This window comes from Poecile atricapillus, chromosome 4 (genome assembly GCF_030490865.1).
Source record: "Poecile atricapillus isolate bPoeAtr1 chromosome 4, bPoeAtr1.hap1, whole genome shotgun sequence".
NCBI lineage: Eukaryota > Metazoa > Chordata > Aves > Passeriformes > Paridae > Poecile > Poecile atricapillus.
The window spans coordinates 73,968,612-73,984,427 of NC_081252.1; the positions used below are offsets into that span (position 1 = coordinate 73,968,612).

Genomic DNA, 15,816 nt, shown 5'->3' on the forward strand with positions numbered 1-15,816 from the left:
CAACTCCCAAGGCCAGGTTGGATGGGGCTGGGATAGTGGGAGATGTCCCTGCCCATGGAATGAGAGGAGCTTGAAGGTCCTTCCAACCAAAACCATTCCATGATTTCTGCTCTCCACGCAGGATCTGGGGCTGCTGGAGCTCGAGTCAAGCCCTGCACCCACCAAATTCCCACTCTGAGCCCGGGGTTCTCCGTGCCCGGGTGATGGAGAGGGCTTGGGCTGAGGCTCTCCGGAGGTTGGAGCAGATTTTGGGGGTTTGGAGGTGAAACCCTTCCCGATGTTCTGCTCCCTGGCCCTGCTCTCCCTGTCCCCTAGATGGCACCGGCTCTCAGCACATCAAAATCCCGACGAAAGCCAGCAGGTTTTGGTGCCGGGGAAGGCTCAGGGACAGAAACAAACACAAAATCCACCCCGAACATTTAAAAAAAAAACCAACAAAATAACCCAATCAACTACAATTAATTGATTTTTTTTGGCTCATACACTGAGAAATTCAGATTTCTGACCCCTGGCTGGCTGCAGCGTTTCTGCTGCTTTCTCTCCTGGTCCATCTCCGGGTTCTGCATCCCCCCAAAATTGGGAAAATTGTGGAGATTTTGTGGGATGCTTCTGGAATTTGGTGGGGTTTGGAGGCGATTTAGGGAATTTTGTGGGATTTTTTTGTGGAATTTTGTGGATTTTTGTAGAATTTTGAGGGATTTTGAGGAGACATGAAGAATTTTGAGGGATTTTTCTTAGATTTTGGAACAGGGAATAACTGGTTCCTTCTCCCCAGCTCTGCTCTGTATGTGGATATCTGGGGGCTGTGACAGACCCTGCCACACCTGCATCGCTCCAGGAAGAAATTTCAGTTCTTTGCAGGGCTGGGAAGTGAAGGGAGAAATATTCCAACTCCCTTTTTAGTTTAAACCAAAGCAGGAGATTGAGAAGGGAAAATTACTGACAAAAGCATCAGTTTGAAGACGCAGCCACCCTAAATAATCCCTTTTTCCATGCCCTCCGTGGCACAGGGCAAACCCACACATCACATCCCTGGGGCCTGGCCCTTCCTTGGATATTTTATCCATGAAATTTTTGGCCATCTCACATTTCAAGCCTCCTGCAAAGCCCCTGGCAGAGCAGGTGGGGAAGGAAGGACAATGTGAGGGAAACATGTCCCCACCTGACCCTGACCCTCCCCAGTTTAAACCAATTCCATTATAAAATCTGCTCTGAGCAGGGACATTTGGCACCTTGGAGGGGCTCAGCCGAGAGAAATCCGTGCAGTGACATCCAGAAGGTGCCAAACACGTCCCTCCCACCTCCTTCCCCCTGCTCAGCACCCACCCCCAGGGATCTGCAGGATCCCACAGGGCTCTGCTCGAGCACAAACACCTCTCCCCAGTTCTTCTGTCCAGTTTTGGGGCTTTCCAGCCTGTGCCTGAGCAGCCCTGGGTTGGGACAGGCTCTGCTCTGGCACATCCCAGCAGTCCCCGTGGCAGAGCAGGGAGCATCTCCCATCCCAAAAATCAGAGGCAACCCACACGTTCAACAGCCTCCCCCTCAATTTACCACCACTCAGAACACTCCCCCTTTTTCCATTTATGGATTTGGATTGTTTTAATACATATATATAAGATTTATTTATATGAGAGTCACCAGCATTGCTTTAGGGCAGCTGATGCTGATGAAGGCCAGAGCGGGAGGAGGAATCCCACAGAACCTGGGGAGATGCAGTGGCTGGAGACCTGGGATAAGTTTAAAGGCTCTGGATTGTCCCAGATCCTGCTGTGAGACCCTCACAGCCATTCCCAGCCTCACCTCAACCTCGTGTCCTGGTGAGCTCCTCCAGGATCCCTGAGTTAAAGGATGCTGGATCCTGTAACAAATTGGTAACAAATTCACTCCTTGGAGAAGTGGCTCATTCCCAGGCTCCCTGATGACAATATTCACCAGGATTTGGGCTCATCTCTGGTTTGGGTGATGCCAAGGAAGTCAGAGCCAGCTCCAGATGCTCCCAGTGCACCAAACCAGGTAAAAGGTGCAGTTATTCCCCATTAAATGATGAAATAATTCAATTTTTGGCTCCCCAGACTCTCACATGTTAGACATGTGCTCTTCCAGTCACAGCTGGGATGATCAAATGCTCCAAGTGCTGGGGATTACACAAATGTCCCCAGTCCCCAGAGAAACACCCTCAGCACCAGGAGAGAAACCCAGGCTGTGCTGGGAACTTCAGATCAAAGAAAAGACAGGGATTGGGCAAAAAGTAGAAATATATAAACAGCATATTTCTTTTTTATTTCCATTTTAAATACAGAGCTTCCTTATACAACCAAGGAATTCCCTCTCCCTCCCCTTCCCCCCAAAGTGACTCTTATCAAAAGAAATCCTTCACTGGAAAATCAACACCAGATCAGGGACAGGCGCTGGGAGAGCCTCTTTAGCAAGAGCAATATCTGTGGGCCAGAAATCCCTCAACAGGGATCTCCCTCATTTAAAATCCTTTCTCAGAATCCTGGGAGACCTCCTGGTCTCCCTCTGGAGAAGGATTTAACCAGTTAAACATCATGGGGGGAAATGAGCCCAGCACTGTTACACATCACAGGAGATCCACCCCAGGCTGCAGGGAAAGGGGAAGCAGGGCTGGATCTGAGCTGGATCTGCAGGGAAAGGGGAAGCAGGGCTGGATCTGAGCTGGATCTGCCCCTGGAAGGTTTCTCCTCTCAAACAGAGCTTTTTCTGCATTTACACTGCCCCCAGGGAAAGCAGGAGGGGAAAATAAGGGAGTATTTAAGATATTTATGTATTTAGGATATGCTTTTCTCAGGTGGGATCACAGGGAAGAGGTCGGTTTGCATTAATTTGAGGGGGCATTTTGGATAAAGTTTGGGGTTTTTAGCAGCTGAAATGTTGCAGTTTTCAGGAAGAGAATTTCTGTTTTCTGGGGTAACATCTCACTGGATCATGGAATCTCCTGACTTTGAAGGGACCCACAAGGATCACCGAGTCCAATCTTTCCTTTGTGGGGACAAGGCACAAAGTCACACCAACAAAGAGGACAGGGAAAGGAGGGGATAAACACCTCCAAGAATAGCAGAGCCCTCAGTCCCTGATTAAACCAGGGTGGCTCCACCAGGCACCACAGGCTAAACCCTGCCAGGGTCAATCAGCAGCTCCTCACTCTCCAGTGGCTGCTGTGCTCTGCAGCTGCATCCTTCCAGCTTCTCCCATGGGAATAAACCCACCTGGACCTGCTGGGCACCTCAGAGCATGGCCCAGCTCCAAGATGGACACATCCAACACATCCCAGTGCCTGCAGCTTCCAGACTTGGCCACTAAATGCCAGGATCATTGTAGCTCTTTAATATCAGGAGTGGTGGAGAGGGGAGGGAGCTGCCAGGGCAAGGGAAGCTCTGCAGTGAAGGGCCTGGAGGGACAGGACACAGGGAATGGCTTCAGGCTGCCAGAGGGCAGGGATGGATTGGATATTGGGAACAAATTGTTCCCTGTGAGGGTGGGCAGGCCCTGGCACAGGGTGCCCAGAGAAGCTGTGGCTGCCCCTGGATCCCTGGAAGTGTCCAAGGCCAGGCTGGACGGGGCTTGGAGCAGCCTGGGACAGTGGAAGTGTCCCTGGCCTGAAAGGGGTGGAATGAGATGAGCTTCAAGGTCCTTTCCAACCCAAACCATTCCATGATTCCATGAAGATGTGAATCCCATAAAACCCTGCTCAAGCAGGCCTGGAGGTGCCATTCCAAACCAGTGGTCCCAGATTTGAGAACTGAAGAGCAGAGAGGTGCCAGCAGAGCCCCCAGACAGGAGGGGACACGGCCTGGGCTCACCCCCAGCACTGGGGCTCTCTGCTCCAGCCACCTCTGCTCTCACCCCAGACACTGCAGAACCACCCAGCTCATCCAGCCACGGAAAACTTCAAACATTCCAGGACACCAACTGTTGCTGCTGGGCAGATGAGAACTCCTCCCAGCCCTCCCAAAAGCCTCTGCAGCACTGAAATCAACCCCCCAGGTGTTGAATTTGATCTGAGGATTTCCTGCAGGGCCCTGATCACATCACAAACTGCTGCAGAGCTCCTGGCTCTCCCCCAGTGCCAGCATCACTCAGATCAGGAGGGAGAGACTTTATTTTCAAGCTGTTTTCCCCAACTCTTTGCATTTTGCTCCCCTTCTGTGGCTGAGTAAGGGGCACTGCTCCTGCAGCAGCAGGAATTTGTCTCATGGATGAAGAGCAGACTCTCCAAGCGAGCAGCTCTTTGCAGGAGAGGCAGATGGGGAGCAGAAGGCAGCAGCTCCCCCAGGACAGGCTCTTCAATATTTAATGTGACATCAGAGCAGAGCCAAGCGATCCGAGCTCATGCAGCGTTTTGTACAAGGCAAAGAAAGACACAGCCAAGGAAGTGTGAAAGGAAAACACCCAAAAGCCAAAGAGGAAAGTGCTAATTTGTGATTCTAAAGCTTGTACTGCAACAACTCCCTCCCCTCTGCTCTGGCCACAACATTGATTTTGCTCTTTGCAGCCACGAGTGGAATGGCCAGGGTTTGGTCCTTCAATGCCTTAATTAGACAGGAAAACAATTAGAGAAGACGATTCTCTTCTAACATTCGCAGGCCTCAGCGCAGAAAACAACCCATTATGTCTATTTAGGTTGTTTTGGGAGCTTGGCAGATGAAAGGAGAACATCCCAACTGGAACAGGGGCTATGAAAGAGATCTCTGAAGGGATGGGGAGGTGCAACTGCTGGGCAGTTATGAATCCTTCATCATTGCTTATCTGGCAAAGGAGCCCCAAGGAGCAGCCACTGCCAGACACAGGCTCAGGTGCTCCAGGAAAAATTCCCATTCAGCACCTGGGCAGCATTTCCACAGTGGAAATTCCAGAGCCAGATTCTAGAACGGGCTGGGGAAGCAGAGAGCTGGCTCAGGAGATGACAGCAAACAGCTTGCACCGAGTTTTGGGCGAACAGACACAACAGAGATGTTTGAGCCACTCCTGGCTCTGCCCATCAATGTTTTAGGCAGGTAAAAACCCTGCAAAGAGCAGATTCAGAATGCAACAAACAATAAAAAAAGGTTGTAAAGGACTAACATGAAGGTGTGACAGTGATGGTGTTGATGCCTGGTGGGACACACTGGGAAACAGGAGCTGCTTTTGATGATGTGGCATCTCAGGTCCCTTTCTTGTTGCTGAGAACTCCACAAAACCACCCCAAACCAACCCTTTCCCTCCCACCTCCAAACATCCTCCAGCTCTATCCAACTTTGGAGGAACCTCCTGTTCCTCCCAGGAGCATCCACAGAGCACAGCCAGCAGCAGCTCCAAAAGCAGCCAAATATCACAAGCAGAGGTTTGCAAAGCCTCTGGGTGCAGCTGGGGATGTGGAATTTTGGAGAAGAACCTACAGCTGTACATAAGTGTGGCCTCTACCCTGTTCCTTTCCAGAGCACCCCAGCTCCCTGGATCTTCAGGAAACTCATGTTGTGTCCCACAGCACTGGGGCTCATCTTGGACCACTCCACCAGCAGCAGCTCTGAGCCAAACCAGCAGAATCCCTTTACTCCATCCTTCTGCATCCTTCTGCAGCACTGATGCACATCCAAGAGGAACTTGGCATTTATGAAATAACTTCCAATGCTGGTGCCAGGGAGTTTGGGGTTGGTGCAGCAGAGTTCTCAGCTGCGCTTCCTAAGCCATCTTTGCACTGCTTGTTCAGCAAATTCCACCTCTGCACCAACTCCCCTTCATTTGCATGGAAAAACACATCAAATCCCACACACAGCACGTCAAGGACGTCCTCAAAAGCAACAAAATAAAGTCTCAGACCAACACAACCAGTCAGGTACAAATCCAATTTTAATTGTCAAGCTCACTTCTAGCTCCTACATTCAACGCAAGGATCAAAAACTACAAGTTTGAGAGTAGAATTTTATTCTATCCCCAGTTTCTGACCGTTTTGGCAGCTGTCAAAGGGCAACTTCCAAAATCCACTCGTTTCAGAAGCTTTTCCCTACCTTGCAATGCCAGGTGAACCCTACGGACTCTCCCAACAGCTCTGGACACCTTTCAGACTCAGTTCTTTGGCAACAGTTACACAGAGCATTGTGCGTATATAAAGAGCTTATAATAAAACTTCTTTTACATTCTAATTGTCTTAAACCTTCACAGAAGTATTAAAGTGCTCAATCAACTCCAAACAAACCCTCCTTCCCTAGTCAGCTACTTCCTGGAAACGCCTGCACTTAAGTCAGCAAAACCAGAAGCAAACAAGAAGAGAAAAGGCATGGAAAAATAAAATAAATCCTCTGCAGGATCATGAAAACCCCTTCTGAGACAAGAGGCCTCGAGTCTCACATCTCCCTTTTACCCAAATATTGAGACATAGGTCCAAATGTTCAACCAGTCCAAGCCAGCACAGCTTTTTTTTTTTCCCCCCTCAAGCTGTGCTGATTTCCCATCAGTTGATTTTTTGGCCCCTGACTTCTGTAAGAACAAAAGCCCTGCAGAACAGAATCCTACTGATGCTACAAAGAAAATACAAACACTGAAGTCACACCGGTGAAGGAAAATAAAAATATAGAAACAAGAGTTGTGGTGGATATTTAACCCTCCCTGCTGCCTGAATTTTACATTCTCTCCAACATTTGAAACTGACCTTTCAAAAAGGCTTTAAATGGGGACATTTTTGGCTCTTCTAAGTGGGAGATGGAGGGTGCATCTCAAAACTATTTCATCTGGGAAGACCTGCAGGCCATTTCACCCCACAATGGCTCTGTGCCTGAGGAAATCCCACCCAGAGCCTCAAAGAGGACCAAAGCCACGTTCCCTTGGGCACATCCTGTCCTTCCTCCAGCCACAGCACCCAAAATATCACCTAAACCACCCCACAAGGTTTTTCCTGCGGAGACACCAGGAATTCACCCGCAGGACACGTGTGTGTTACAGCTCTACCCAGCCAGGGGATGACATCCTGATTGCAGCTTTGCTTAAATCTTCTGACATCTCTGGGAAAAACATGTTATTTCAGCCTCAGCAGCCCTCTGCACTGCCAGGCTTCCAGCAGGTCCTGAACTGCTGCCTGTCACCTGCCCTTTTGCTGTTGACTGAAGATCAGACAGAGTTTTGCCACCTCTGAAATCCTGTCTGCCCCTGCTCCTACATGCAGCCCTTGCTAACAGTTCTGAAGTGATCCTGGCACAGAAATGACTCAAAAGCCAGGGAATTTTGGGGAAAGTGGTCAGAAACCACACCCAGGTTTGTACCTGCTCCTGTCAGACGTGGCAGGAGCTGCCCCTGATGCTGCTGAAAGCCGAATTCCCTGCCTTGATGCACTGGGGAGGTCGCCCTGACCCTGAGACTTCTCAGATCAGCTTGGTGCCACGTGAAGGTCGTGGTTTTGCTATCTGTGACATTGTTTTGCTCGCTGAGGGGTTTCCCCTACAATTCCCTCAAGGATATAAAACCATGGACATAGGAACTCTCACTGCTCTCCTCCCTCGAGCCTCAATTCAAAGGGTTTCGTAAGAAAATGGAAAAATTGGTTCTTCACACGTGTTGGAGAGCTGTGGGCAGCTCCACAAAGATTAAATACTTTCTGATCTTTAGTGCAAATACACCAAATCTGCAGTGGCTTGAGCCTGGCTTAGTGTCAGCTCAGGAGCTTTGTACCCAAAGCCTTCCTCCCTCATGGCTGGGCTGGTCTGCCTCACCATGCTGGGGTGAGAGGAAAAAACTCTGCACCATTTACTGGGCAAGCAACAGGTAAGAAACACTCCTCTGTGCTGATAAATTCATATTTTAAGTTCCTCTTCTTCCCTCATTTCTACTCTTTTGAAAGTTTATCACCGAGGTCCACAATTTTCTGAACATCTTTAGCTGTGACCTGTGATGTGCCAAGCACTGAACTAAAGGGCAGCTTGTTTCACAGTACTCCAAATAAGAAAACTGACCATAGTACAAGCAAAATTAAATAAACTGAAATATAAAAGACAGCAGAAGTTAAGATTCATCCAGAAATATAATGTAACTGGGAGTGGGGGGAAAGTGGAAATCAGCTACACAACAGAAACAATGAAATGGCCAACAAGTCTTGATTAGGCGAAAAGAGGAAAACTTCCATTGCATTCTGTACATCAAAATTAAATGAAAAATTCACATGTTGGAGCCTCGAGACAGAATGATGAAGCCACAGGAAGGAGAAAGCAAAGAAAACACCTTGAATAAAGCAACACGTGAACCAAACCTGTAACTGAGCAGCTTCCAAAAGAATAAAAGTGACCATATCTCAAGGGAGAAAAAGCAGCACTGAAGCAGAGAACAAGAATATGGTCAGGACATGGTGGGTAACACTGACTGCACAAAACACTTTGTGATATTTGGAAAGAACCAGGCCTATTTGTATATCTATGCAAAATATATACACAACTCCATATGTATATATGTACACATAGGCACTACTGTACATATGTATATGCAACCTCCACACAACTGCCCTCTGGGTGCAAGCAAAAAAATGCTGCAGTCGTGCAAAAAACTACAATTCTGTGTTTGATTACCCAGGAGAAATGGGAGAATGATCCAAACTAATTCCCAAACAGCTCAAACCTAGATGGGGTTTCATCCACAGGGCCATGCGAGCCCGGCCTCTGAATGTTCCCAGCTCATTTGCAGGAAATTAGAGATTCATCCAAAGCTGTGGATTGTAGCAGTACACATTGCAACTGTTTCCAAACCCATTAATCTGAGAAAACAGCCACAATCTCTCCTGACATCAGTGGTTTAGCACTTGGCCATCCCACCCAGAACACCAATCTGGGAATACTGGGGGCACAGGGAATTGGATTCAAAGGCCAGGACAGGGCTGTCATTCTATAAAACAAGGGTCAGTTGCTGTTCTTAGTGCTGGGGAAGAGGAGGATGTGGTGCATTACAAAAGCTCCCCCCACCCTCAAACAAGGGAACACAGGACAACTCTGGATGCTCCAACCGTGCAGCCAGGCCGATCTTTGGGGTTTGTGTGGTTGGGGACGTGGGAAGTAGCATTTTCCATAAAGCTTGTTCGCCTCACAGCTCCAGAGAGCATCGTCCTCTCAAGCCCAAGGCTCCCTTGGTCTGGCACAGGCCCCGTGGAGCTGTGACAGGAGTGCATTGCCAACGTCAGAGCACGAAGAAAGTGGTGAAAGAGAACTGCAGGAGATGGTCCCACGCCTTTTCTGCCCCCAAAGGAGCTGTCTGTGCTGCCTTCAGTACTCTGCATCCATGGCATCCAGGTACTTGGCCTCGATGATCCTCGGGAGCAGGTTGTACCTGAGGCAGAGCAGAGAGAGGGTCAGTTCTGGTTTATGTTTATTCTTGTTTTTCTCTCTGTCCCAGAGCTCCTGGGTGAGTTTGGCTGTGACATTCTCTCAGCTGAGGGGGACACAAAGCGGGGGCCAGCAAAACCAACCAATCCTGCAAGCAAACACTGTGTTTGTAGGAACAGCAATGCCAGGCTCCCTCTGGGAGAGCTTCCTCCTTTCAGCTGGAAGGGAAAGAGAACATCCTCATCCTCACAGGAGGATTTCCTCGAGCTCTGTCACCACCAAGTCCTCAGGGTGACAAAAACACAGAGGTGAAGAGCCATGACTCCAAACAAGACCATCCTGAGCTGGTGTCTGGCTTCTCCTCGTGGAGACAGGGCTTCCCTTAGTTTTAAAAATTTTTTAAATTTGATTTTTTGCATGAACATCCTCACAAATGAATATACTGGGGTAGAAAGGCACTGTGGAGTTGCTCTTGTAAATCCCAGTGCACATTTATGTGGCATTTCCCCCTGTTTAACAAGGAAGCAACTTCTCAGCTGTTAACTCAGAAAGCACCAAAAAATCAGTTTCAGTTTTCAACAGCTGTGCAAGAGATCCCAAACATAATTTATTAATGAGAAATACCAGGATCTCTTTAAATAGACCCATCACAGAATAAAAAGCTTGAGAACCACAGATAAGAGAGAGCCCAGATAAAAGACAACTTGGAGAGAAGATTCTTCTGTGGGCAACCAAAAACTCATCGTCCCAAAGTTCAGAATCCAAGCCAGGAACTGGGAGTACCCAAAGAGGTCACGTTTTCTTCCAACAGGGCTGTTTTCCACTGCAATAATGGATTTCAGTGGCTTCTCAGCATCAATCTTAGGACCCACACCAGTGATCCCTCACCAATGTCAACACAAATCATGTTTCTAAAGCTGTTGGATGGATGGAAATGTGGCTTTGGGACGTGGCTGGTGTTCTGGATGGGACACCAAGCCATGCTTCGCTCATTTGCGTTTGACTCTTGAATTTTCCCTCTGGCTACTGTCCCATCTCCTCTTTCTCCCCTCATTTCTTAAAAAAAAAGTATAAAAAGAGAAAAGATATTAAATTTCTTCAACTGCCTCATCTATTTAGAGTGCCAAATCTTTGGGAAAAAGTCATTAACTACAGAGCTCATGGATCATGGTGCTGTCTTCTTGGCTGGAGGCCACAGAAACTACATGAAGGCAAAAGAAATCAGAGGAAGGAAAGCCAAGGGCAAATTTCCATGCTGTGCCAGGCAGCAGCATCTTCCCCTTGGCAGCTGATTTTCCAGCTGCTGGGAAAAAAAAACTGCCCTGGAAAGAGAAATGAGTTAGCAACCCTCAACAGAGGGTATAAAGTGACAGCATCTTATTTACTGAAAAGAAGATATATTTGCATATTAGTATCTAGCTCTTAGTACAAAATCAGGTTTTTTGACTGCATTCTCTCCACACTAATTGAGTTTTTTATACCATGTCCAACACCTGAATTTGGCTGAGTGTGCCCCACGTTTTTTGTTCTGCACTGAGCTGCCCTGTGTGCAAAGCTGTGATTCCTGCAGGAGCCGCTCATCCAGCACTGCTCACAGCTGGAATATTTACCAGCCACTCATCCAGCCACCCCAAGTGCCACCAGTGTGAAGGGCAGGTGAGGCATTACTACCAGAGGAACAATAATTTCAGTGTTTTCCAAGCCTGTTTATCTTTTAAAATCCAGCCCAAATGGCTCTGACATGATCCTGTTGAAAGCCACGGTAGCTCTGACATTTGCTTTTGTTTCAGAAAGGACTGGAGCCATCTTTATCAGCCAAGGAAAACACCACATCAGGTGGTGCAGATTAGCAAATTGGCAGCTCTGAAATGTGGGATCAGAGGGAGAATCTCTGGGACAGCAAGCTCAAAGTCAAGCAGATATCACTGGTACCATGATGGCCTAAAAATAATCAAGTGGACTGCAAACTTGATCTGTTCCTTCCAAGATCTTATTATGGCCTCTCATTATATCCAAAGGACTGAGAGCATGAATGATTTAACTGGAGAATGATGGGCAGTGGCTGCTAATGAACCCCAAGGAAGAAATTAGTTAAATTTCTTAACAATTCTCTCACAAGACTGTAGGATAGTGTGGGGTCCTCTCAGCTTTAAACATATATTTTAAGTTTAAATGTGGTCAGTTTCACCCAACTGATCATTGACAGAAGCATCCAGCAGTGCAGGAGGTCTGTGAGGTCACCACAGCACTGGGTAAGAGATAAGGATTCCTCTTAGGCAAAGTTTCCAGCTCTGCTTTGAGCACTGGCCTGAGGAAATCAAATTGCAAAGTGGTAAGGAACATTATCAAATAACACCTAGAGATTTGGCCTGTGGCTTGTCAGGAAGATCAGGCATCTCACAGGCACTTAAAAGGAGAGGTTCTTCCCTCCTGGGAAGCTGAAGAGCAGCACTTGCCAGCCCAGAACCCTTTGCAGAGTTCCCAGCAGCACTGAAATCCTGATTCCTCCTCAGGCCCGAGCAGCTGGTAAAAACAACCCTCATCATTACCCACCTCCAGGAGCTGGTTAGTCTGGAAAATGCAGAAAACTGAAACTCACTTCATACAATAGTTGGGATTGGAAGGGACCTCTGGGGATCATCCAGTCCAATCCCCCTGGAGCAGGTGACACAGGAACGTGCCCAGGTGGGTTTGGAATATCTCCAGAGAGGGAGACTCCATGGCCTCCCTGGTCATGAGCTGTTCCAGTGCTCTGCCACCCTCAACATAAAGTTCTTCCTCAAGTTGAGGTGGAAATTCTTGTGTTTTAGTTTATGGCCATTAATTCTTGTCCTGTCCCTGGGCACCACTGGAAAGAGTTTGGCACCATCCTGGAGATATTTATATGGATCAGTGAGATCCACTCTCACTCTTCTCCAGACTAAACAAGCCCAGCTCCCAATTTCTCCTCTCCTCAGACTTCCAATAATCCAAGCCTGAAGACACAAGGCATGGGAGACAGGGATAAAATTCCTACCTGATGGGGATCATCCCTATCATGATGAGGGGGAAGATCATCTTCATGTAAGGCAGGGGTGACATTCCAAACCCACAGAGGATGAGGAGCTGCAGGACCTGCAGGCCTGTGAAATAGTGGATCTTCCTCTGGGGAACTCTGCGGATGTAATGGGTCGGAGGATAAGCAGTCTGAAGAAGAAGGGAAGAGAAGAACCACACATTAGACATGCAGGGACCTGGACTTGTGACAGCAGAATGGGATTTTTGGGACACCAGGGTTTGAGGGAAGTCATCAATTTGTACAAGCAATGCATCAACATCAGGGTCCTTAGAAGGTTCAGCAGCTGAACACGGGATTTGTAGGGTTAATTCCAGTGCCTGAAACCACAGCATGGGCAGCAAGAGCCAGAGGGTGACTGGGCACTGGGAGCCTGGAGAGAAGACAGGACATCCCTCAGGGCCAGGATTGCCTCTGGGAACATCTGGAGTGCAATGCAGTATCTTGGGAAAAGCAGCAATGGGATTCCCTGAGGGGGACTGGGATTGTCAGCGCTCCACAGCCACAGATCCTGGGGGGGGAAGGAGAGCAGATGCATCCAGGTGCTGTTTCTGTCAGTGGTTCCTCCACCTGACACCCAGCTCCTCATTATTTCATAACCTTCCAAGGCTCCAGGCTTGCCCCTGGTGCTCCCATCTCTTGGCTGAACCCTGTTAGGGGAAGAGCAGGAGATGAGGGGAGTGCGGGAAGAGGCTGTGCTCGGGGATTTTCTCTGTGTGCCCCTATAAGCCAACCATTTTTGAGAAATAAGGGGGAAAAAATGACATTAATAGGCTAAATATGGTGGTTTCTTTTGACAGTTCCTTGCTCATGTCTGAGCACAGGCATTGACTCACTGTCTATACATCAATGAAGAGGATGAGCGACTGTCTGCTGGCACCAGCACAGCCTCAGTGGCTTTCAGATCGTGCCATGACCCATTAAAAGGTTTCCACAATAGGGAGTTTTCCATATTTGAGAATATTTTTTTCATTTTCCATGCCAAAGCCTGGAAAATTCCACACATAATTCCTACTGAAAGCAGAAGTAATAAGTCACATACATCAGTAGCCGTTCAACTCTCATTCAAAAATTGACATGACAACTGTAATCTTTACCCGAATTTCAGAGTTTTAACCTCTGGGATGTAATACTGGAGATCAAGACAGATTAGCAGAGATGCTGAGCCAAATGTTGGGCTTATTAAGCCCTTGACCCTTGTTACATAAGAGAAGGTGAGCTGGAGATTGCTCCAGGTACCACCTACACTGCCAAACAACACCTTTTCAGCACCTGTAACAGAGACAGATTTTTAAAAAAAAAAATATCTCCCAGGTTTGTTTTCAGCCCACATCACAGAGGTTTCAATAACACAAGTAATTTCATTTTGAGTTTAAAATCCCATTTTGCGGTATTTCACACAAAATGAAAGCGTAGAACAGCACAAAAAAAAAATTACCTGCCTGAAGCTTTGTTGAGGAAATCTAAGATCATAATTTCCTGATGTTGTGCTTTTTCTATTTTATATTATTGATTTTTTTAAATGCATGTACTCTGAAGATGTGGACACGACAGCATGGGGGGGTTTAAAAAAACCCCAAAAAAACCCCCAAAAAAATCCCACACTGAGAGAGCAACGGTTTGAACAGTTGTGTGCTCGGGGTGCAAACACAAGTGCAGGTACCTGTTCCTTGAGCAGCAGAGCCACCCTCTCAAAGAGCTGGTTCCCATCAATGGAGGTCAGGGCGATGTAGAGGAAGAGGCCAAAAAGGACCGGCTTTGGGATCCACTGCAGGGGGAACGGGAGGAGCAGCAGCGACAGCCCCACCAGGAAATTCGCCATCAGACTTGTCAGCCTCGTCTCCTTCACACTCACAATCCTGGAAGCAGGAAAAGAGGGGGTAGGAAAAGAAGGGATGACACCCCAAGATCCAGAAGTGTTTATCCCAGTGGCTGCTCTGTGGAGGAGAAGGACACGTGCCACCAGGGAAAGGGAAACTCATCCTCAGCACACTGAAATCAGCACTTCTGGCCCCGTGCTGACACTGAGGAGGCAGAGCCTGGCTGGAGCCAGGCCAGGCACTTAATCCACAGCTCAAACAGAGCAGCTGGAAAAGTGCCAAATTCCCCTTTTCTGCAAAGCTCTACAGATCCTATCCTGAGCTAAATTACCCTCAAAACTGATTCTGTTTAGCACAATGCAGAAAAAAAAACCCAAAGCAGGCAAGAATCCTCTTTCTGGGCAGTAATTCTTCCCTTGATTTACCCATGGCACATGCAACTGGCTTCTGTCCCAAAGAAAACTCATTGACTTCTCCAGGAAATAAGGAACCTCTTGGAGAAAAAAAAAAACAAAACAAAACAAAAACAAGAGAAAGGCAGCAGGCTCCTGCCAGCGAGTCAGCATTTTTGATGGATACGAGGATCTCCCTGTTTACATGGAAGGGAATGCTGAGAGCACCACACAGGGATTCAATCCTGCTATGGGCAACTGCTTATTACCACTCAAAACATGTCATTAATTAATGCAAATTTTCCAGAGCTGACAGGCCACAAATTGAGCTTTTTTTGAGGGGAAGACTGACAGGAAAACAGGCAGCAGCTTTAGCAACCCACTCGAGGGGAGGCTGCTGTGTTTTCTTTGCACTTCAGCTAAACCTGTGAGCATCTCCTCCCAGTCTGAAAAAAATCACCAGAAACAAGAGGAGGAAAGAAAACCCACATCTGTCAAGACTACTTACAAATAGATAAAAAGAGGATTCCTAATTTTTTTTCTTTTTTTAAGATAAATCCAGCAATTCAGTGGATAAGCCAGTGAATAAATCCCCCTATTATGATGGAAAATTTTTGTCCATAGGCTGTTTTGGTGGCATTTAGTGACCTCATTCCCTGGATGAGACCCCTCAAATTCTAAATTAACCCTGTACACAAATTTCTCTGAGGATTAACACAAATAATCTATCAAAACACACTTCCCTCCTTTGCACATGCACTGCTGGGACTTCCAAATCCCTTCTGTCCTAAAGAAGACTGAATTATTGTAATATTAAGTTGGAGAGTTTTGCTTAGAAGTAAGGTCAGGCTGAACTTCAAATCTGTTTATACCTTGCAGGAGCAAAATGAAGCTGAGGGGATGAAAGGGCTTTCCACACCTGTATTTGGAGAGGGAGGGAAAGGGTGACAGCCCAAAGCTTGCTCTGAGGATTTGGACAACAAGGCAGAATTAACACCAGCAGTCATGAGACCTAAGGAACAACAGGTACCACAAACAGCACACAAAGTCCTGAGAACAACGCTGGAACTCTTCTCTGAGTATGGGGCAGGTCATACAAATCACCCAGGATTACCAGGACAGGATGCACAGAGGTGTTAACCTTTAAGTAACCTTCCAATGGGTTTAAACCACAGCTTTTCTCCTTCCAAATAGATTTTCTTGGATCCTCTTGCAAGTCTCCTCCATCCAAGGGGTCCCTGCCAGTGCCTAGAGGA

The 15,816-nt window shown here is 47.6% G+C and overlaps 1 protein-coding gene across 5 annotated transcripts in view; it reads right to left on the reverse strand.

Annotated features, from left to right (window-relative positions):
* Positions 1-8,062: 8,062 nt before the first annotated feature.
* The window catches only part of SLC4A11 (solute carrier family 4 member 11), a 90,804-nt gene continuing 83,050 nt past the window's right edge, over positions 8,063-15,816 (reverse strand). For all 5 annotated transcript variants that reach the window (XM_058838374.1, XM_058838371.1, XM_058838370.1 and 2 more), the window contains 3 exons: positions 14,012-14,207; positions 12,310-12,479; positions 8,063-9,297 (listed from right to left, as the gene is read on the reverse strand). In XM_058838374.1, coding sequence (XP_058694357.1) covers positions 9,234-9,297; positions 12,310-12,479; positions 14,012-14,207 — 430 coding nt within the window. In that variant the 3' untranslated portion in view covers positions 8,063-9,233. The remainder of the gene's footprint in view (positions 9,298-12,309; positions 12,480-14,011; positions 14,208-15,816) is intronic.